Below are 23,457 nucleotides of genomic sequence, written 5' to 3'. Positions count from 1 at the left end.
CAAAAAGGAATAACTCGTGGGCAAAGGGGTTTAGTTTCACATAGGGAATCCATAGATAAACTGTATTACTACACAACTAAAGGGCTGTAACACTTCTGACCTACAGGGTCTATAAACACTATAACTGAATGTGTTTGAATTTCATTATCATTCTTATTGATATTTGGATCTCGTGCATACACCAAGAATCAAAGAAAGTTATTTTTATGTAACCCTCGCGCAACTCCCAGTACCATAGACTGATGTATTGATGTATGTACATTTTGAGAAGATATTCAGCAATAAACAATATGAGTAGACCATGAAACCTATACTAACAACACTATGGGGCTGATTTACTAAGACACGAATTCGAATCCGAATTGTAAAAATTCCGATTGGAAAACGAACATTTTGCGACTTTTTCGTATTTTTTGCGATTTTTTCGGCGCCTTTACGACTTTTCGGAAATTGTCGCGACTTTTTCGTTACCAATACGATTTTCGCGAAAAAACGCGAGTTTTTCGTAGCCATTACGATTCGCTCGTATCTTGTCGCGACTTTTTCATATTGAGCGCTCGTAAGCGGCGGGCGAAACTTTCAGACTTAGCATGATTTTGGAAGCCTCCCATAGGACTCAATGGCACTCTGCAGCTCCAACCTGGCCCAAGGAAAGTCTCCCATAGGACTCAATGGCACCCTGCAGCTCCAACCTGGCCCAAGGAAAGTCTCCCATAGGGCTCAATGGCACTCTGCAGCTCCAACCTGGCCCAAGGAAAGTCTCCCATAGGACTCAATGGCACTCTGCAGCTCCAACCCGGCCCAAGGAAAGTCTCCCATAGGGCTCAATGGCACTCTGCAGCTCCAACCTGGCCCAAGGAAAGTCTCCCATAGGACTCAATGGCACTCTGCAGCTCCAACCCGGCCCAAGGAAAGTCTCCCATAGGACTCAATGGCACCCTGCAGCTCCAACCTGGCCCAAGGAAAGTCTCCCATAGGGCTCAATGGCACTCTGCAGCTCCAACCCGGCCCAAGGAAAGTCACCATACTGAAGCTTGAATGAATCCAAACGCTACGAAAAAATCGCAACATTTTGCGCAACTTTCGGAATGGCTACGAAAAAGGCGCGACTTTTCGCGCAAGTTTTAACGCTACGAAAAAATCGCCAGATTTTGCGCAACATTCGGAATGGCAACGAAAAAGTCGCGATAATTTTCCGAAAAATCGCCAAATACCGATCATTACGAAAAAAACGCAATCGGACGCATTCGGCCCATTCGTGGGTAAGTAAATGTGCCCCTATAACTTTATTTATGCACTAGGACTACTAAAGGATGTGACAATATTTTTCAATTGGTCTACGTATTCTATATGTTAATGCCTTTTGTTCTTAACTTAATGTAACTTTTTGTGTTCTTCATTTCTCCAATGTGCTTTTCAATTGCTACATACACTGACCTTAAAAACCAAGCATTTGTTTGGATGTCATAAGCAGTTGGTATAAAGGTATAAATCTGACCTTCACTACTTACCACTAAGTTTCCAATAACCATCACCAGCATAAATACAAGGAGGCACATAGATTGTCCTGCAACTTCCATACAATCCCACATGGTTTCAATCCATTCCCCACACAAAACTCGGAACACAATAAGGAAGGAGTGGAAGAAGTCGTTCATATGCCAGCGAGGAAGCTCACAGTTTTCTGCAATTTTGCAGACACATTCCTTGTAACTTTTACCAAACAGCTGCATCCCAACCACGGCAAAAATAAAGACGATGATGGCCAACACCAGAGTCAGGTTCCCCAAAGCGCCTACAGAATTGCCAATGATCTTTATCAGCATGTTCAGTGTAGGCCAGGATTTTGCCAACTTAAACACACGGAGCTGGAACACAAGACAGTAAAAAGTTATGACTGATACCACTGGTATGGTTTTCTGCGCATGTGGAAGTTTTTATCCCAACACATGTTCTATTATGTTTCTTCAGAAAGAATCTAACCAGTTATAGCTGCAGAATGCAAATGCTAATTTATTTACTCTGCAGTTTAATAATTAATAAAATGGACTAACTATCTGAATGTCAATGCTGCTATCTCTGCTGCCCTCGGCTTTGTCCTTACCAGTCGGAATGATCGAAGTACTGAAAGCCCTTCCACGTTGGCAAGGCCCAACTCCATTAAACTAAGGCTGACAATTATGCCATCGAATATGTTCCAGCCCTCTTGAAAATAATAATATGGATCTAGGGCGATGAGCTTAAAAACCATTTCAGCTGTAAAGATTCCTGTAAAAACCTAGAATAAAATAGAAACATGTCAAAGTACTGTACCCTGAAGTGCCCCCAACGAGATAACAGCAGGCTACATTAATTTACTACACGAGACACCCGTTTGTCTATGGATTGAAGAACTATGTACACAAACCTCAGCTTAAAGGGAGATTGGAAAGAGTTTTTAAGTACGGTAAGTACATCATTATGTACAGTATACAATATAATAATGGATTTTATGTGTTTATGTGTCATTAAATTACACTTTTAGTTGCCAAGGGGTTGTTGCCAGTTTTTTAATGACCATTTATTAGTTGATGTCTTTTGAGAATTTTTAATTTTCTATTAATGTCAATGCATATTTTTTCGATTGTGAGCATATTTAAAAAAAAAGTCACATTTTTTTTAAATATTTTTCAAAAATTCAAAATTTCAAATAGCTTGGCAGCTTTTAGCTGCTGATTTTTAAAAAAAAAAATTTCGTTTGCGAGATCTCCAAAATTTAAGTTTGGAAAACGATAATAACCATAATCTTTTTTTCAATGCAAAAAGCTTGCATTGTCACACAGAGGCATATTTTTCACTATTCACTGATCTGTGGTCAGGCAAATGAATAAAGGAAAAAATTAGTGAATTCCTGAACTCAATCTATTTTTCAGCAATAGATTACTCTGGTTGGCTGCAGAATGGCATTAAAACACATGATTTTTCTTCATGACCAGGTTTGGCAGTAAGCCAGAGCAATCAATGGCAGAGAAACTGATTGAGTTCAGGAACTCAATCTTTTGCAAGTTTTTGGCCAACCACAGACAGTCAAAGAGAAATAAACAAACAATAAACACAGGCATGCAGGTGCATGTTGTCGAAGACTTGGTGAATGTTGTGACGTGGAATTCCATATAGCTGTTTGGGTTAGATAGTTGTCCTAAAGCCAAAAAATGTTTTAAAATTGTATATAAATAAATCAAAAAGTTACGGTATTTGTTCACTTACCAAGTTTCCTATAGACAGAACATCATTGAATTCCTTGGTCATCGGGTAATGTTCCATGGCCATAAACAATGTATTTAAAACAATGCAGATGGTAATTGCTAGGTCAACGAATGGGTCCATCACAATTAATTTCACAATGTGCTTTACCGTAAGCCAATTTTCGCAGCAGTCCCAAATAAGAAAAGTGTTTGCAAATTTATACCAGCATGGGGGGCATTTCTGTCTGGACTCTTCAAGTTCTGTAAAGGTACAATTAGACAGCACAAACCACTGTTAATGTTGACTTTGCAAATGTGGAAAGATGCCATTCTCTGAATTGCACTTATATTCCCATAATGGTTTATGACATAAATAAAAGAAACTTTGAAAATTCAGATATTGTGACACTACAGATTCCACCACATCCTTTATCAGCTGATCTTGTAGTCTTGTAGAATGTGGGTTGTGGTTTTGTAACACCTGGATTAACCTGGAGTTATTATATCGAAACTAAAAGGCTTGTACCTTCTACTGTGTTGGTCAAAATACTGGCAACACTCAGAGCTCTTTGTCTAGCTGTCGGGTCTTCTAGCAGATCCATGGGAACTTGGTAACAACTTGACTTTCTTTTTCGGATTTCTGTCTCTGTAGTTGTGCCCTATGGAGAGAAAAAAAATCTGTTACATGTCACGTCTCTAAACTAAATGTTACTAATTTGCTAATTCCTGTAAACCTAATTGCTAAGTGAATGCCACTGTCCTCTACCAGCCATCCTGTTTATAATAAACCAATGATGTTGTTTATCATTGGGGAAATTATGTACAGATGCAGGCATGAGACAGACATTGGGAATGGAGAGAATCATTCAAACAAGCAAAGGAAAACATAATGTCAGCAGATGTATGCACAAATAAATGTAAACATATATTGCTACCAATATATCTCTCAGCAGATCGCTCTCCTAAGTGTTAAATTTCTCTAAATAAATTATACTTGTAGCCAAGTTAATGTTCTACTGGAATTATAAAAAGTACTAAATATGGTTCCCCTCACTGAAAATATAAGATTTTCTTATAAAGCCTGCACCTTGAGTATATGTGTAGAAGGACAACAGATTAAAAAATACACCTTACATAAAAGTATCTCAAAGTAAGCTGCCTACACTTTAGGGCCGAGACACACGGGAAGATTAATTTTGCCGCGACAAATCTCAGTTGTCGCGGGTGACTAATCTCCCCGCAATGCCATCCCACTGGCTACAATGTAATGGGATGGCATATGCAGCCCTGTGATTTGCCAAAGTCGCCGAAGTCGCCTTGAGAGAAAACTTCGGCGACTTCGGCAAATTGCGGTGCCGCGTAATGCCACCCCATCGGTGCAAATGGATTCTATAGTGAGATTCTTGCCTATCTAATGAAGGGAGAATTTAATGGATTTAGGACTTGCCTAAATTAAACGTTAGTGATATTTAGCTGTAGCTGACTGTATACAGGGGCAGTGTGGGTTCACTGAAAGAGAATCTTTTATAATGTGAGATAAAGGTTGTGGAGAGCTGGAATAAAGTCTTATTAAACTATTTTACTAAATATTCTACTATGATGTGACTGGACAGCAGCTGCCTGCATGCCTTAACTATCAATGATATCTTATACCTACATATTACAGGAATAATGGTTCAGCAATGTTTGTATAGAGCAATATTGGTGCTCCTTCTCATTAATATGAAGATGATGAGAGAGAGGCAAAAGGAAAACCAAGGGAACAAGAGAAGAGAAAAAGTAAAGATAGAGAAGATATAATCAGAAAGCAAGAGATCAAGGTAAGTTGTAAGCTTTTCCTTCTATGACAGAATAATAAGAGTTAACAAGAGAGAAAAAAGCATTGGAGCAAAGTAGTTGTAATGGCAGAGAAGGTAGGAGTTGAATGAAGGACAAGACATTTTGGTTATTGTGGCCTTTGATTATCTGGGAAATGTGACATAGCTAATAAAAGATCAGTACAGCATTCTAACACTTACACTACGGCAATACATAGAAACTTATTGTGGAATGAGGTTTATCTGACATTTGTACAGTTTGTTTAGACATAACAGACAGGACAACAAAACACAATAAATGACATGTAAATGGTAGCACAAAGCTGCAAAAAATGAAAGGTATTAAGCAAACAACATCAATTGGTATGTATAATAATTAACAGATACTGTGGATCATAGTCACTTCTACTTATAGTGGCTGGTTGTGCCTGTGCTTGTCCACAGTTATCTAAAGGACCTAAAACAAACTAAATAAGGTGGACTCTAGGATATGTTGTATATAAACGAACCAAGCTATCAATATGTACAACTCCCTGCACTTTCTTCTTCAAAGTTCTGAAGATCGGAATTAAAAGTACTAAGACACTACATTAAAGACTTCATTAAAGGGAATGACACAAATGGCCACACCCATTTCCCTATAACATTATTGTTATGCTATGTGTGCATTTTGATTCAAATGTATTAAAATTACTGTTTATTTTCTGCATTAAAACAGTGATGTTCCACCTCTGGCTCTTCAACTCTAACCACAATGTGCCTACAATGCCATATCACTACAAGATGAGAGCTTTGTATGTATATTTTTATAAAGGCCAACCATTACTTTTTGCCACGATCCAGTTCTGTAGAAATAGTATTTGGTCTTTTAATACATCATCACCATGCCTCTACTATTTAAAACTTCCTTACATTGTCATCAGAAGCTGGCTTATCTACTATCACCTCTGGCAGAAGCAATCCCACGGGAGAAGTCGGAACAGACGGGCCACCAAGTAGAGAGACCACTCCATTGCAATCCACCGTGCTGTGCATCTTCCCATTTGCTGGAAGCACTGTCATGGTCTTGGATGACTTACTGACTTGACTTATATTACTGTTCCTTCGTTCTCCATGTCTGTTTGGAACAAACAAAGAGCCCCTTCGGCTCTCATTGTCCTCAAATGTGCTGTGCTCATCATCTGCAAAGTCATTTTCTGAACCTACATCCTTTGCTCGATTTCTAAAACTGAACAAGCTTGCTCTGCTGTTTCGCCTTGGTGAGAACAAAGATCCTCGGATGCTCAACAGTGACTGTAAAGGAAACCCACAATTAGTAAACAATTCAACTTGAATCACATGAATCAATATAAAAATTAATTTATTGAAAAATATAGTCTTTAAGTAATATTGCTCAACACTACTTTAGCCCCAACTCTCCAGGGATAGTGCAAAAGACTGGTGGATCTAGCTCCATGTTCTTTCCAATGACTGCCCCACCTAAATCTAATCTTTGCATGTACTTTCTTGCCCTGACCTCTGGTTGTTAGATTATTTTTGCTTTCTTCCTTGACTTTGGTCTAGCAGATTAAGAGCCAGATCTATTAATTTTTATTTTTAATTCATTTTTGAATTTGAGCTTTTACAAAATTTGGTGCAAAAAAAATCTCGATTTAACTCAATTGTTTTTTTTACAATAATAATCACTAGCACATTAAAGGAAAAATGTGATTGTGGCAATTTATGGAAAAAACGTTATTGTAACGGAAATTGCATAATTTTTACATAATCCCTGAATACACTCAACAATAAAATCATTTAAATGTTGAAAATACACCTCCCACTGACTTCCATAGAAGCTTGCCAGTTTTTAGCTGCCCAAATGGCTCATTTGAATTTTTGAGATTCTTTTTTTAAACTGATAAATCTTAAAAAGTTTACACTTTGAATTCTAAAAACTATCAATATCACATTCTTTTGCCATGATTTTCTAGAATGATGGAAAAAGGACAATCTCAATTTTTTTATCAATTTTATTCTAAAACATCAGGTAAACTTATTCCTCTATCAGATTTTCCATGTGTCTAGCTATGGAAGGCTCCACCTAAAAGAAACAGGTGGCTCTATAGGCAAAATATCCTTTATGTGCTATTTTTGTCTTATTTTTTTCCCTGTTGAGATCATAAGGGTGAAGACAGGGTGCACGATTTATGTGTATGTTTCAAATGGTACCTGGTGTGGGGAAGAAAACTTATTTTCATAAGTCAGCCGGTTTCCTTCTATAGAGAAACGGAACCCTTTCCTTTTGATGCTTGTTTCTGATTCAGACTTTGGAAACTTCTCGTCATCCCCCTTTTCATATTCTTCACCAAGTTCTTTTTGTTTTCTTTTCTTTTTCCTGTTTCTTCTGTCTTTGGCACTTTTTGAGCTTAATTTTGAGGCCTCGGAGGAGCTTTCGGAGAGGGGTCCAAATCCACCGTCTTCGCTGTACTCTCTAGACATGTTTAATGCTGCTACAGCTGCCGCCTGTAAGTTGTCAAAACAGAGTCAATTGAGTTTTTCATTTGTAAAGGAGTATCATTCACATTTAACAAAACTGAATTCTTTGGTTAAAGTATACTGTGGAACTATAATGTGCTGATAAAAATTCCTATTTTCGTCATTCCCATATACAGAAATGACCTTATGGAGCAACTTTTAATGATGCATCTGCTGCACATCGCATGCTATTAATTTGTGAGAGGCAAAGGCACAATTATGTTCTAGATCAGCCCTGTCCAACTGGCGGCCCGTGTAATAATAATTATTATTTTTATATGTAAAATAAGAGCAAGATACCTGACACTTTCTCATTGGTCATTTCTCTTACACTTATAATGAAGTTTTTGATCAGTAGAATGCTCAGTGGTGAATATATAATTCTGTTTTCAACAACTTCTATAGCAAAGCTAGGGGGCACAGAGGGACAGCATTATGATAGGATTTACAACCCCCTTTAATTCTAATTGATACTGTATATCATGACCTGGATTCATGAAAATCTCCATAGTCTTATGCCAACTAGGCCATAATGTATTAAACAAAACTGAAGCCTATCCCCCAAATATAATAAAGGACACAAAATTCGCCCAGGTGCAGTAACGCTTAGAAACCAATAAGATGTTTGCTTTTAAACAGGTGATCAGTCTACTATAAGCACCAATAATAATACTTGATTTTTTTGGTTCTGTCTGCTCGATGTCATATCCACAATCAATATCAATAAAGGTTTGGTCTGCTTTCTCCTCTATCCTTTGGTAAACCCCTGTATAGTGCACTACTGTCACTAGAGAAATTTCTATTTTAAAGCACCAAAAGATAATACTTTACAAATGCTGTGTTTACCTGTGCTTCTTCTTGTTGTTTTTTCAGCTGTTCAAGCATCTGCTGGAATTCTGCCTCTTTCTGCTCTGCTTCCTCCAAAGTTGCCTGATTCTGCTCTTCATAAGCCATGGCCACCACAGCCAAGATTAAGTTGACCAAGTAGAAAGAACCCAGGAAAATCACCAGCACAAAAAAGATCATGTAGGTTTTACCAGCAGCTCGTAGTGTCTAGATGAAAACAAAACATACAAAATCATAAAAGCCCAACATAGCTTATGTAAATTATACTTAATGGAAGTTTATGTAGGTATGTAGAATGCCAGAAATACTCACCAGTTGGTACAAATTCTCCCAGTAGTCTTGGGTCATTAAGCGAAAGAGAGACAAAAATGCCCAACTGAAGGTGTCAAAGCTTGTATAACCATAATTAGGGTTTTTGCCGGTCTTTACACAAATATATCCTTTTGGGCATTGACTGCATAAAATACATATGAATATAAAGTCATCAATAGCACGGTTAAAGTAATAAAACCTTTAAATTACAACAAGCAAATGTGGAGTCAAGGCAATCGAGGTACCCAACCTGGTCTTATAGCCTTTCTATCTCCACCATGGTCCTAGTCTTGTGCCAGGTTGTACAGAAGTTCCATCTGATGAAGGTTCTCATATATCCTCACACCTAATATCCCTTGTGTTGTGGGGGAATTGATAGCCCTAAGCCATTCGCTTGTGTAAGCACAGTTGGCTTCTCTGTATTAAAGGCACACATGGGGTCTATGGCTAAATATAAGATTAGATTGAGAGGCTTCTGAAGGGATCATATGAAGAAGGAACAAGTGGTGCTGAACTTGGGCAAAACATTTAGCAGCAGTAGTATTATACTGTACATTGTCTAAGAAAAATAAGTACAGTCATAATCTTTTATAACTCCACAAGCTAGAACTGAAGCACTACACGTCAAATAATGGGAATTTTATCATAGAGAAATTTTTATATCAACATGGTTAGTTACAGACCCTGAAACACAGGATTCCCATATGAAATTTCATTGAATTTTGGAAAAAATATAACGGACTGTGAGACACGAGATGGGTTCTTGGGTTCTCTATGGAATGGATCCTGGGTTGTCATGTGACATTCTATTTCCTTTTGACTGAATGCAATACAAGAAATAAATGGGTTCTGTTCAGTCAAGGCTGCATAATCAGGCGCCATTTACACTTCTGCTAAGGTTCGATATCTGGCATAAGCATCCCTGGCAATCTGTGTCTATCCTTGATATCGTCCCACTCAGCCATCCTACTAGTCTTGCATCTGATTTTCTTTTTTTTTTTTATTATAAATCTGTCATTGCAGTTTTGCAGAGCATTCAGTCCTCAGGCTTCAGAGCTATAAATCCCATAATAGAAAGGATAATAAGAGGTGAAATTTTAAATCAACAAAAGGGCCAAGGTTGAAATGACCAGATGCATCATTGCATTCTTGAATACTGGCAGTTGTTATTACGCATAAAAGGGTATAACAGTTATTAAATTAGGATATAAATAAACTGCCCATCTCATCAACTTCTTATAAAGTCCCTTAACCTCCTCCCCACTGGTGGCCTCTTCAGGACAGCACTAAGTTTGCCCAGGAGCGGTAACCTATAGCAACCAATAAGATGTTTGCTTTTAAACAGGTGACCAGTAAGTGCTTCCTGCTTATTGGTTGCTTTGAGTTACTTCTCCTAAACAAACTTAGTGTCGTTTATTACGTAACCCCTTAAATATTTCTTGCCTGTGATGTCAAGAATTCTTTTGTCAGGCATGGATTCACTGTGTGTGGAAATGTTTTTGGGAAACTAGTGCAAAAATTTGCAGTCAAAAGGGTGCAGTCAAAAAGGTTGCATTTGCGTCAAAAAAAGATGCTGTCACGTCAATTAAATTGCAGCAAAAAAACGCAGTTGCGTCAAATAAATCGCGGTCACATCTAAAATGTTGCGGTCTTTTAAAAAAAAAGTGCATGCGTCAAAAATAGTCTTGCCGTAGCTGTAAAATGGGACAGATTTGCTCATCATGGTTATTGGTAGGAAAAAGGTCATAATATAGTTTAAGGGGCTGATTTACTAACCCACGAATCCGACCCGAATTGGAAAAGTTCCGACTTGAAAACGAACATTTTGCGACTTTTTCGTATCTGTTGCGATTTTTTCGGCTTCTTTACGAATTTTTCGTTACCAATACGATTTTTGCGTAAAAACGCGAGTTTTTCGTAGCCATTACAAAAGTTGCGCTTTTTTCGTAGCGTTAAAACTTACGCGAAAAGTTGCGCATTTTTCGTAGCGTTAAAACTTAAAAGGTGCAAAGTTTCGCGTAAGTTTTACCGCTACGAAAAAAGCGCAACTTTTTGCGCAAGTTTTAACGCTACGAAAAATCGCCAGATTTTACGCAACTTTCGTAATGGCTACGAAAAACTCGCGTTTTTACGCAAAAATCGTATTGGTAACGAAAAATTCGTAAAGAAGCCGAAAAAATCGCAAAAAATACGAAAAAATCGCAAAATACCGATCATTACGAAAAAAACGCAATCGGACTCATTTCGACCCATTCGTGGGTAAGTAAATCAGCCCCTATATGTTAAAGAAAGCATATAACGTATCCCTAAGTAAACTATACCTTATATAGTCCCTATAACATACAATGTAGATAACATTCATATAAGAGGTACCTTACCCTGAATCTGAGGAGTTACCACAGAGCAAGAAGTCTTTCTGTCCTTCCAGTTTGTAAAAATGATCTGTGGAGAGAAAGAAAAATTGAGAACAAAATCTAAAAGGTCTTAATGAGGTGAAGGTTTGGGATGGTTTTTTATATATCCAAAGTATAGAACCAATGTTCATTTTAAGATTGTACAATCATTTGAGCAGGGCCCAAGTCACCTCTTGTACTGGTTAATGGTTATTCTTGAATGTAAATCTGTATGGTCAAAGTTTATACCCATTTATTGTATACTGCTATGGAATATGTTGGCGCTTTATCTATACATGTTAATAATAATAATAATGTTACCCACTTATTATTGCTGTGGAATATGTTGGCGCTTTATATATACATGTTAATAATGATAATGTTACGGAGCCCCGTTATATCACCATTTAATTCTTACTCAGTTTTCATTTATCAATGTATTGGGTTTTTGTTATTGTATTGTATAATGCAATGTACTATCAGGGTTATGCAATAAAAGACACTTAGGGGGTTATTTATCAACGATCAAGTTTGATTTTTTTTTCTCATTTCAAGTTTTTTTGCACTTAAAAAACTTGAATATGAGTTATGGTTCGAAAAATTCGAATGTCTGGTATTTATAAAGTGCAAAAAAACCTGAAAACTCGAATGTAAAAATTCGCCATGTAAAAGCTTACAAGTTTCTGTAGAAGTCATTGGAAGTTGTCATGGCCAAAGTCAAGCCATATTCTAAAACTCAAATTATTCGAGTTTTTTGAGTTCATAAACTCGAAAAATTCAAGATTAGAGTTTTTTTCAAACACATTTTCCTTGTTAATAATTAAGTGACCATTCATTATATGAGTTTATTCAAATAAGAAAAACAAACTCAAATTCACAAACTTGAAAATTGCTAAATAAGCCCATAAGTTTGGGCTATAGGAGTAACCTATAGCAACCAATTAGCAGGTAGCATTTACTGGTCACCTGTTTAAAAGCAAACATCTGATTGATTGCTATGGGTTACTGCTCCTTATTTAGTGCCTTTTATTACATAAGGGGGTATAAGTCAAAACTAATACTGCACCGTATTACCCAATGACGTATATCTGGGACAAAGCTAAAAAAACATTTTATAATTTATCGTGCCAACGTGTGTATTCACAGCTCTTTAAATGAATAAAGCCCATGCAGCCAGAAAAGATTATTAAATTGAGTTGATTAGGTTCTTATCCTCCCTAAAATACCAAAAAACACCTGATATCACCTTTATATGACAATTTAATGCACATTTACTTAATATAAATAAACACACTGCACATAGGCTATTTTGTGTTATTGGCTTGTAGTCACAGTTACCCTCTGGTAACATTAATTTACAAGCCAGTAATAGCAACAAATAATAGCAACAAATAATGTGTATCTAAAAATAATGTGCTATTAATAATAGTTATTGGGTTCTGCTGAGGCAAAGGTAGTGCAGTGATTGGCAGATGAGTGGCAGTTTGCACTTATTTTGCCTTACCAACATTTGATTTATAACCCTAAATGTCTCTACCTGTAATTGTTTACAAATCCTACATATTAAGTCACACAAGGAGAAATGTTCTTAGCACCTTCCCGAAAGAAAATAAGTGCCACAAAATGCCAGTGAGAAATCTCCAGGTGATATTCTACAGGGAAGCAAATTGTACTGATGTATACTGGTATGCATATACTGGGGATATAATTGGCAACAGTCATTAACATTTCCAGATATTGCATATTGTCTTAAATGCTCCTTAAGCAATTCAGAAATTACCAATGTAACATTATACATACTGTGCAAAACCTTTAGTTGCAAGTCAGAAGTTATCTTATTGGAAAAAGTTGAGTGTTCGGTGGGAGCAAGAGAGTTTTTAAACCCTATTATCCATCCAAATGCAAATAAAATCTCCTATCATGGGTGTTGGATAACCTTCAGAACCTTTGTATTTCTTCTAGACCATGAGCATGATATCACAGTACAATGTATATAATCAAATTGACTTTTTTATCTGGAAGGATTCTAGGTGTAAAATATCATACTATAAGATAGTATGTATTATACTATATAATATATATATATAATGTATACTATATACATACTATAATATATATGTATTATGCTAACTTGGTATTACTATTTGCTAAAGTATGTCCTAGTGAAACACACAGACTAATAAATACATTTGTTATAATGTAGAGCTACTAATGATATTATTGTACTTTTACTTGCTTTATGTTGTAAAGCATACTGTGTAATGTAATAGAGTGTGATGTTGGTGTTAGTTTCAAAGTCATTCATTCAATATGACATGATGCTCTCCAATAGGATTTTGGATAATAATAGCTTATGCAAAATACTAATCTGTCCAGCACAAAAAGAAAACACAATGTTAAAGGGCAGGTAAACCCTACTGCACTGCTCAACTATTGCAATCAGGGCTGTGTTTACTATATAGGCACTGCTCAATCAAACTTTACTCAGCTGTTGCTGGACTACAAATCCCAGAACAATGTAACATACAATGAAGGTTGAGGCATGCTGGGAGCTGTAGTCCAGCAACATCAGGGTTGTATTCGTGCAGCAATACTGCACAATAAGGCTTTTTAAAAAAAACCTTTAATAAAACTTTTTCCCAAAGCTCGACAGCCAGCAACTGCTTTAAAATGCAAACAATCCTCCAATGAGAATCCCAGCTGATCTGTGTAAATCTGGCTCCATGTTCTCTGTTCCAGCATTTGGAGTTGGGAGCATTAAGCAGAGTTTCCCAGCACTGATAAAATCTGTCATTTCAGTGTAATATAATGAAGAACAAAAAGGGCATAATTGACTCTATGGGGCTGATTTACTTACCCACGAACGGGTCGAAATGAGTCCGATTGCGTTTTTTTCGTAATGATCGGTATTTTACCAATACGATTTTTGCGTAAAAACGCGAGTTTTTCGTATCCATTACGAAAGTTGCGTAAAAGTTGAGCATTTTTCGTAGCGTTAAAACTTACGCGAAAAATGCGCAACTTTTCGCGTAAGTTTTAACGCTACGAAAAATGCGCAACTTTTTACGCAACTTTCGTAATGGATACGAAAAACTCGCGTTTTTACGCAAAAATCGTATTGGTAACGAAAAATTCGTAAAGAATCCGAAAAAATCGCAAAACATACGAAAAAGTCGCAAAATGTTCGTTTTCAAGTCGGAACTTTTCCAATTCGGGTCGGATTCGTGGGTTAGTAAATCAGCCTCTATATGTAAGATAACAGCAAGAAGCCTGGCAGATACTTTTGCATTTATTATAAAGTTTTTTGATCAGTAGAATTCTCATTGGTGAATTTTCTTGCATCTATAAGGGGGCACAGTGGGACAGTGTTATAGTTTGGTTTACAGCCCCATTAAAGAAACAGGTTGGATAAAAATATTGACTCTTGTTCAATATAGAAAAGCTGGGCCCCTTGTTGGATATTTTAGTTCAAAAACTGTTAGAAAGCACCAGGTTAGAGATATACTGCATAAAACATTTGTAATTTGAACTTGTCCTCATTCAAGGATAGTTTTCCAAGGGAAAATGACCTTTCTGTTTAACCTTAAATATGAAGATGGATGAGGTTAAGCAGCATGAAAACTCATGGATCACATTATTCAGGGATTTAAAAAAGTCCTGAATAAACACCAGAAATGAATGAAAATGTTATGAAAAAAAGAGATGCAAAATTTATCTCATAGCTTGTTTAAAAGAAATTAAATAATAGTGAAAATTGAGAAAAGCCAGGGGATTTACTTAAGAGTATTGAGATTTGGGAAGAAGAGACATTGTACCTGCTTTTTAATGAATTTTATGTTTTTTTTTAAGCATTAGAAAGGAATTGAATAATCATGAAATACGTGAAGAACAGTGAAGGGCTCTGTCTTTTGGGTGAGTTCTGTTCAACAGGGAATAGAAAGAACTGCATGAATTTAAGATTTGAGATGAAAAGGGTGTTCTGTTTTGAGGGAATTTTCAAAGAAGAGTGATTTGAATAGAAGCAAAAGTTAATACAATAGAGATCAGGGCAGAGGGAAAACATCTGTCTTGCAATACCGCTGCATATCTCTTCTGCACATAATAGCTCCCATTAGTACGCTGCTGAGGAGTTTGTCATAAACTGACAGTTATTCTTACTTTTATCTGTAATATATTCCTCCCAGTCAAATGTGCTGTTAGTCGTGTTACCAAAAGGGTCATGTATGTTCATTGTGCCATTCAGGATAGGAGGAATATTTATTAAAGGGAAATAGTCAATTGGTGGCCATTGCAAACATTTATTCCTTAGGTGCCCCATGAAAAGCTGCAGTCCTATTAGTGCAAACACACTGAGGCAAAACACTGTGAGAATCATGACATCCGAAAGCTTCTTCACCGACTGAATCAGTGCGCCCACGATAGTCTTCAGGCCTAGGAAAGAGTGCACATTCTTTTGTTTTAGCAGTTTCATATCAACCAACAACAGCAAAATAAATAATAAGAAACATGAAATCAAACTACAATGATGAGCTGTTGGCATGCAAAAGCGTAGACACACACATTTAGATCTACACAAGCAGGTTACAGGATGAAACAGCCGAAAGCTCATGAAAAACAGTGAGATGAGTTAAAGAGACATGGACAATTTTGTGACTGTGGTTATGTGCATCGCACTTAAGTGATGCACTTTGCAAAATGCTTGTCTGCTGCAAAGAAGTGCTATTATCCAGTCTTTTTGTCCCATCCATGCAGTTGCATTCTGCAATGGCCTGCGAGGACCTACTAAAAGGAATGCAAAACTTAAAGTTGCTCTTTTATGATAGACAGTAACTGGAATGTCTTTGCACAGGTTGATGGAACTCAAGTAAACCTGCATGAGCTGGTCTACTGCGGGCTACGTCCATAGCATGTCATTTTAATACATAAAACCTTAAGTTTGTTATCTATATTTGATGCAGAATTGTTTTTTAGTCAGTCCTGTACTCTCATTTTCCATTTCAGAGCTGCTCTGTTTTAGAATATTGCAATAATAAAGACGACCCACACCTATCCCATGTAAGCTGCCATGACAGTACAGCAGGTAAAAGTCTTGAATATGGACTCAGCCAAAGAGGAATCATTTAGTGCTAGCTCATTCCAATTATTGCCATTTTCATAGGAAGACAGTAAGTGAATGCTAGCATATATCAGATCCCCCACAGCTCATTGATTCAAGCAGTAGAACAAGGACAATGTCATGAAAGCCTACAGGCAGAGGTGAAGAGCATATTTAACAGTTATTTCTGAAGCACAGGTAATCTTTACCGATTCTGCATCAGCTATAGTATATTACAATTGGGTTGAATGCAAGAGAATTGCCAAACAAAGCTTTTGGCGGACAATCCAATAGAACAGACACTTGGAATTCCATCATAGAATACTTAGCTATTTATGGATGTTACAGCAACTCTTTCATATAAGGGCAACTTCATTATTAAAGAGTTATATACAAACAAGGACAGAGTTGCCCCAGCCCAATTACCAATTGCAACCAATAAGATATTTGCTTTCATTACTCTCATTATACTAGATCAGTGCATGCTACCTTATGATTGGTTGTTATGAGAATTAAGGCTTGGGCAAATTGTGTCTGTTTCTGCATAACCCTGTTTTCAGTCAGTGTTGCTTGTCAAAGATTTCTCTTATAGGCTCATGTCACATTAGGCTAATTTAGCAGCTCGTCTACTTTGCACAAAATTAAACTATGCTGTTATATATCTATGTCAAAAAGCCAATCTAATTTGGAAGAGTAATCAGTTCCAAACAGATGTTGCATGCAACTTTCATGCATTCTCTTAGCAAAATCTTTATTCGAGACTGAATTGCATGACTTTTTTGGACTCGTGTGCAAAATGACACAAAAATTTTGCATACTTGTGAAATCCGGGTTTCCCAGGTTTCACAAAAGGTTAGTTTTTTTTAGTGAATAATGTAATGTTTTCGTTATTTAAATATAAATAAGTCTTAAAATGCAAATTATATGAATATAGCAGAGCCTCATGCAAAGAAGTGTTTAGAACTGTAAAACCGAACTAAAAAAATAAACAAAAAAACTAATGCTAAAAAAAGCTAGGAATCTCCATGGACCCTCTTGTGTTGTCTCCCGATTCCTGCTTTTTTCTCTTTTTAGCAAAATGAGTGGCATACAACAAGGCTTTATGCTCAAAAGATGTGATTTTAGTATCAATGGAGCAAAAATTAGCCTGCGTGTTTAACCTGGCTCTCACCTGGAATGACTGATATTGTTTTCAATGCTCGGAGAACTCTGAATGTTCTCAATGCTGAGACATTGCCCAGGTCCACAAACTCTGTCACATATCTGCAATAGGGGAGTTCACACACAAACACAATGACAGACACAAAGAAACAGTTGGATGTACAAGGGGCCTAACACCTCACACCAATCACTTCTTACCTGGAATTACAGAAATAGTTTTCAAAGCTCTCAATACTCTGAAAGTTCGAAGAGCTGAAACATTGCCTAGGTTTACAAATTCTGTTACATACCTGTAGAATTAAATCAGAGTTATTCAGGATTTAGGAATGTTTTCTCTAGTTTTGGTTTTCCATATTGGCCCTGTGGATGTTGCTACTGATAAGTGAGTTTTGTAGAGAGAACTTATAGGAGGGAACAGAACATCTGTGAAAAGTTCTATTTGTTAATCTGTTTTCATAAAGCATAGGGCAGTCCTTGTAGGAAGAGGTAAGACTGACCGCAACTACTGGGGCTTTAAGCAAGTTGACCAACTGGTGGATCTGTATAAAAATGTTCTCTCTATGGAATAAGTCTTATTTTAGTGAAGCTGTTTAACATAGGTTGTCCTTTGTTACCAATGAGATCCAAGAGGACCATAATGCCCCAAGAAACAAACACAGACAATACAATGAAGCCTGGTACTCTGAAAAGGATGGGTTCAATCAACTAAATGTATGTGGAGGCTTTAGAAAGGACTGGTTGGATAACCAAAAGACCTGGTGCATAGGAGTGGGGACCTCACTCTTTTCTCTCTGTGTGGCCTGCAAAGACAGTGCTAGAATGGCTTCAGTCTACTGAACTTTCTTAGGGCTGAAAAGTTCATTTTTTATTAGGCACCACTTTATGGCCTGCTCTTCATGCTGCCCTATTTTTTTTATAACATAGCCCAGTCATGGTTTTCATTACTTTTCTAAATTTAAAAACAAAAAGCACACTGATACACTCTGGACTTTTTTTTTCAAAAATACTGAAAACTTACTTTATTAATTATTAATTCTGAAATCCTCTACTGCTTGGTCAATACATATACAAAGGCCACCACTACACTTTTTATATGTCAAAGTAATTTACAGTAGACATTAAGACACAAAGTTTGCCAACCTTTGTTGCTGATGCAGATCTGCATGTTTGTCACTTGTAGAAGACAACAATAACCATAACAATAGAGGTCAATAGACCACAAATTAGAAAGAGGTAGTTACTTGCAGATGGTGTACTCGTGGGCTAAAGGGTCTTTATATAGAGTAACAAGAAACACTAACTCCTATCTGTAAGGAGCTATTTGGGGTGGCTGTCACTAACCTAATGCTGGCAGAACTTTTCACAGACCTTCTGATTTTCTCTTTTAAGTTCAAGTGGATTCATTTGGTTTGTTTGTATCATAATTTTGTACTATGGCATAATGGAGGACTAAAAATCCTTGTTCTACAATGCAAGTTGCCTTGACATAAAATACCCTAAAAAATTGCTGTATGTCACAAAAAATGTCTTTCTCTGCCAGGCAACTACCTACTACGTATTGAGCATAGATTAGCCATTTGTTTTGCATGAATCTTGTTTTATATATCAAGATGATTTATGATCTGTGAATCAGCATGTGTCCAGCAGTAAAGTGTGAATGAAGTTTATCAGAGCACAGGTCACATGGCTGTGGCACCCTGGGAAATGAAGAATATGGTTATCCCCATGTGAAATTTCAAAATGAAATATAAAAATAACTGTTTGTGTTTTTGAAAAACGGATTTCAATGCAGGATTCTGCTTAGGAAGCTCTATTAACTGATGTGTTTTTAAAAAAACATGTTTTGCCATGACAGTACTCCTTTAAAGATAGGGAGTACATTAAAGGGATAGTTTACCTTTAAACTAACTTTAGCATGAATACTTAGTTTACAGACAAAGCCCTATGCATTCCAACATTGTGTATGTAACTTTAACTATTAATTTACTATATCAAAGCAGAAGGTCTACTATTATTAGGTAGAAAAGCAAGGTTCCCACCCTCACCCTGGCCACAGGAAAAGGTAAGAAGGGTGTTGTTGACATTTAACAAAAAGGAAGGGGGGGGGGCGACTATTCAGAACGAGGCCAGAGTCACCAATGGCAACAAACTATTTCTTTTTGTTCAGGTCATTGGAACGCGCCTTGTGGCTCTACAGAGGAGTTGGGTTTATGTTCTTTGGTCGTAGTGTATTTAGTTAGTTCCCTGACAACAGAGGAAGATACTTTATGTGACACACAGCCGACAAAAATAATATTGACAGTTTGAGAATCCACAAAACTTCATGTAGGATTTTTTTTTCCTGTGCACCCCCCATTTCCTCTGCAGAAAACTATGCTCTGCCCAACACAGAGGAAAGTAACGTTTGCAACTGAAAAAAGCTTTAGCCATTGGTAGAAAAGTGCATTTTTTAACAAGGTATGTAAAGATTTAATTGCCTCTCAGTTTATTTAAAAATGTAATTTGGTATTTATTTCTGGCTGTCCCGAATTCAAAATATGGATAATATGCAGTAGCATGAAATACATTTTTATTTCCAGCTCTCTGGGCCCCATGTCGTTCTATGGGGTATTATTCTGCGTTCAGTACATTTCACACTGAGTAAATGAGCGGGCCCCACAGAGAATCTCAATTTGAAGTTTCCTCTGGGCAGCACAAATATGAAGCAAACGTTCTGAAATCGGTAGCTAAATTTATACATTTACTTTAGTAATAAAAAAGGCTCAATGTCTTAATATTCTCGAAAATGTGTCATACATCACAAAATCTGACTTTTGGAAAACTCACTCTTGGTTTTAAGACTGATACCAAGTGGCTTGTTTGATTCCTGTTCTTTTAGGGAGAACCGTGCCAATGGAAGCACCTTAGGCTCTGTCTGCTAATGACCACCATTCTATTGGATGGTAGCTAGGCTGCTAGTTACAGATACAGATGTTACAGATACAGATGTTACAGATACTAGCGCTGCAGAAGTGCCACCAGCGTCTGTGATAGGCATCAAGTTTTCTATTCAAACGAATTGGAATCAAATGCCAGAAATGCAAAGGGTATTTTGATTGACTCTTTTCTCCCTAAAAGCAATTGGACCATCAAAATGTCCTATGAGTTCAGCCTGAAAGCATAACACACTGATCTCTTTGTAAAGATCATTTAAACAAATGTTTTTAAAGGACACATTAAATTCTTCATTAAAAAAACATCCCTGGTTTACTTAAAAATGATCATTTGGGTGATTTATTTATGGGCATGTTTTTGTTCAGAGCAATCCAAGCCTGGTAAAAGCACAGCAGCACAGAAACCCTTTATTCCAAAAGATCTGAATTACGGGAAGGCCATCTCCTATAGACTCCATTTTAGTCAATAATTTTTAAAAATGATTTCCCTTTTCCTTTGTAATAAAAAGACAGTACTTTTAACTTAATCCTAAAATATAATTAATCCTTATTAGGCAAAACAGTCCTTAAGGTTTAAATGATTTTTTATAGACTTACAGTAAGGGATGGAGATCAAAATTACAGAAAAACCCCTTATCTGGAAGGCTCCAGGTCCCAAACATTATGGATACTATGTCCCATACCTGTACATAGTCTTTCTAAAAGGAGATGTAAATCCAAAAATCCTTTTTTTTCATAATAAAAAAAACATGACTCTAATCAACTTCTAATTAAATATACATTCCTTAAAAACTTTCAATAGTTTTAAAGTACAGATGCAGCCAAGTTCCTTTACCATGTTGTAGTGTTCAATCTTTTCCCGTTAACACGGGGGGGGGGGAAACCTTTCACCACCAGGTGGTGCATGGTCTATGGCGTTTTCTGTTGTGTTTTGCTGGCAAGTCTTTAGCACTTTAGCACTATCTAGCGGCAGCATTTAACACTCAAAAATGGTGGCTGGACATGTTGAGACCAAATGTGAAAACTTGGTAGCTACATCTGTAATTTGTAAGTGCATTTACTTTTGAAAGCAGTATTTTTCTGTCCTTTTCTGAACTGCTGGGTCTTAAAATCATGTAACAGTAGTCAGAAAGTCAAGCTTCTTCGTAGGTCTGATAATCAGTTGGCTTCTGCTATATTGTTTCAAATGTCGGAATGGCCACAGAGAATAGAAATGGGGTAGATCAATATTACTTTCAACACCACTGATGCTAGATAATCTGTCATTTATTAGTAAATAAAGGTCTTTTGGTATTTACATTGCCTTTAACGATACATATAGTACAAATATGTACTATAAAATGTTTATTGTAGTTTGTTACAGGTAAGAGTAGTTGCCATAATGATTTTAATCCTTAGCTGCCATGCTTGGAGCTCATCAGTAGATAGAGCTCCACTCCGTAGAAGGGATTTTCCTGCACTTTCTTTTTCATAGAACATGCAGTCAATAGAGATGTAGCGAACTGTTCGCCGGCGAACTAATTCGCGCGAACATCGGGTGTTCGCAAGTCCGCAAATTTGCGAACTTTTGGCGATGTTCGCTGCGTTTTTTTTTGCGCCGCATTTTTTTGCCTCAGTTTTTTCCGCCGCGTTTTTTCACTTCGGGTTTTTGCCTTTGCGTATACATAGGAATAGCTTGCGGTTTTTTTGGCGGTTTTTTTTTGGCGTTAATTTTTGGCGGTTTTTTTTTGGCGGTTTTTTTACAAAGTATTTTTCAGATAAATTTTTGCCCTTGATCCCCCTCCTGCATGCCACTGTCCAGGTCGTGGCACCCTTTAAACAACTTTAAAATCAGTTTTCTGGCCAGAAATGGCTTTTCTAGGTTTTAAAGTTCGCCTTCCCATTGAAGTCTATGGGGTTTGCAAAGTTCACGAATATTAGCGAGTTTTGGCGAAAGTCCGCGAACGGGTTCGCGAAAATTTTTGGCGATGTTCGCTACATCCCTAGCAGTCAATATTATTTATCCTAGCCATTATCATTAGCTGCCTCCTGCTTATGGGATGATGCTGAGATTTTTGTTGAACCCAAATTAGAAAGAAGTCTAGAAAGTTACAGATACAGCAATAACCTAGTTTTTCTAGGGGTAAAACCCACGGAGCGGAACAGAGTGAATAACGGCTCCGAAAAGGCTTTCTACCGGCAACAATAGGAGTCGCCGGTGGAAAGTCCTTGCCTTGCTTCTTTTTCTGAAGTCGCATGAAGTTGCCCTATCGCAGGCGACTGAACCACTCCATGGGTTCTTCACCTAAGGGATTTTATTTACAGTGACTATCAATTAGAAATGTCCACTCTGGTCCTTTATGATACAAGGTAAATGGTGTGTCTACTGTGACGTTGTAGCTTCAGTTTAGGAAGGCTTGGCGCAAATGCAATGAGCCTTTTGGGGATCAATATAATATAAAATATATAATATAATATAAAAGAATCATCTTCTATAACCTCCAAGAGCCAATTGACAGTGGGTCCAGCTTGTTCCAGTGTGCCATAGACAATATGACTCTCGTTCTTCATGAATTATTTACCTCTTAATCTACTGTAAATACCAGTGTCTTTTGTTTCACATATTCATTTATATGGAGAATTTCCCCTTCCTTTTAGTAGCTATCCCTCTACCAGGTGAATGTGGTGATCACAATGTATAGGTTTACCCTATTTGTTTCAACCTAATGCACTTTCCAAGCCTTTCAGGCAGGTTGGGACTATTTCAAGCCCTCAAAGGGCCACAGCAGAACCCTCCCCCTCCAAGTTAAACATAATTTTATGGCTGTGGAACAGAAAGTTTTTTCAATGGCAGTCTGAGGCTGGTTTTAGTGCTTTGTTATCAACAGAAGACACCTGCTGTATTCTGCTCAGATCAGTAGGCACCATGGCCCTTCCATAACAAACATGGTATAATCTGCTACAAGCCATGAATGGAGTGCTCTGGACAAAAGGGCCCATACAATAAACACCACTAAGAAAAATGATTAAAAATGCAGAGAATTTTACATTTTACAGTATTTAAAGTAAAACCTAACTATGAGGTATCACTGAGAAATAATAAAGAAGGTAATTGTGCATCCACATGGTCATATACTGGCACAAACACACACACATGTATTCTCATACATTTACACGCAC

General features: G+C 37.1%; 1 protein-coding gene across 4 annotated transcripts in view; it reads right to left on the bottom strand.

The window, feature by feature from the left end:
• The window catches only part of scn1a (sodium channel, voltage gated, type I alpha subunit), a 138,631-nt gene that overhangs the window by 40,692 nt on the left and 74,482 nt on the right, over positions 1-23,457 (bottom strand). The window contains exons 6-16 of one of the 4 annotated variants that reach the window (XM_012971277.3): positions 17,564-17,655; positions 15,268-15,540; positions 11,095-11,158; positions 8,717-8,858; positions 8,405-8,611; positions 7,253-7,546; positions 5,954-6,334; positions 3,751-3,883; positions 3,247-3,485; positions 2,105-2,278; positions 1,512-1,868 (exon numbers count right to left, since the gene is read on the bottom strand). In XM_012971277.3, coding sequence (XP_012826731.2) covers positions 1,512-1,868; positions 2,105-2,278; positions 3,247-3,485; positions 3,751-3,883; positions 5,954-6,334; positions 7,253-7,546; positions 8,405-8,611; positions 8,717-8,858; positions 11,095-11,158; positions 15,268-15,540; positions 17,564-17,655 — 2,356 coding nt within the window. Of the gene's footprint in view, positions 1-1,511; positions 1,869-2,104; positions 2,279-3,246; positions 3,486-3,750; positions 3,884-5,953; positions 6,335-7,252; positions 7,547-8,404; positions 8,612-8,716; positions 8,859-11,094; positions 11,159-15,267; positions 15,541-17,375; positions 17,468-17,563; positions 17,656-23,457 lie in introns of all 4 variants that reach the window. The other 3 variants (XM_031892943.1, XM_031892942.1, XM_031892944.1) reach the window with 3 other exon arrangements.

The sequence above is a fragment of the Xenopus tropicalis genome, chromosome 9 (assembly GCF_000004195.4).
Source record: "Xenopus tropicalis strain Nigerian chromosome 9, UCB_Xtro_10.0, whole genome shotgun sequence".
NCBI classification, from domain to species: Eukaryota; Metazoa; Chordata; class Amphibia; order Anura; family Pipidae; genus Xenopus; species Xenopus tropicalis.
This window is presented reverse-complemented; position numbering and strand designations above follow the sequence as displayed.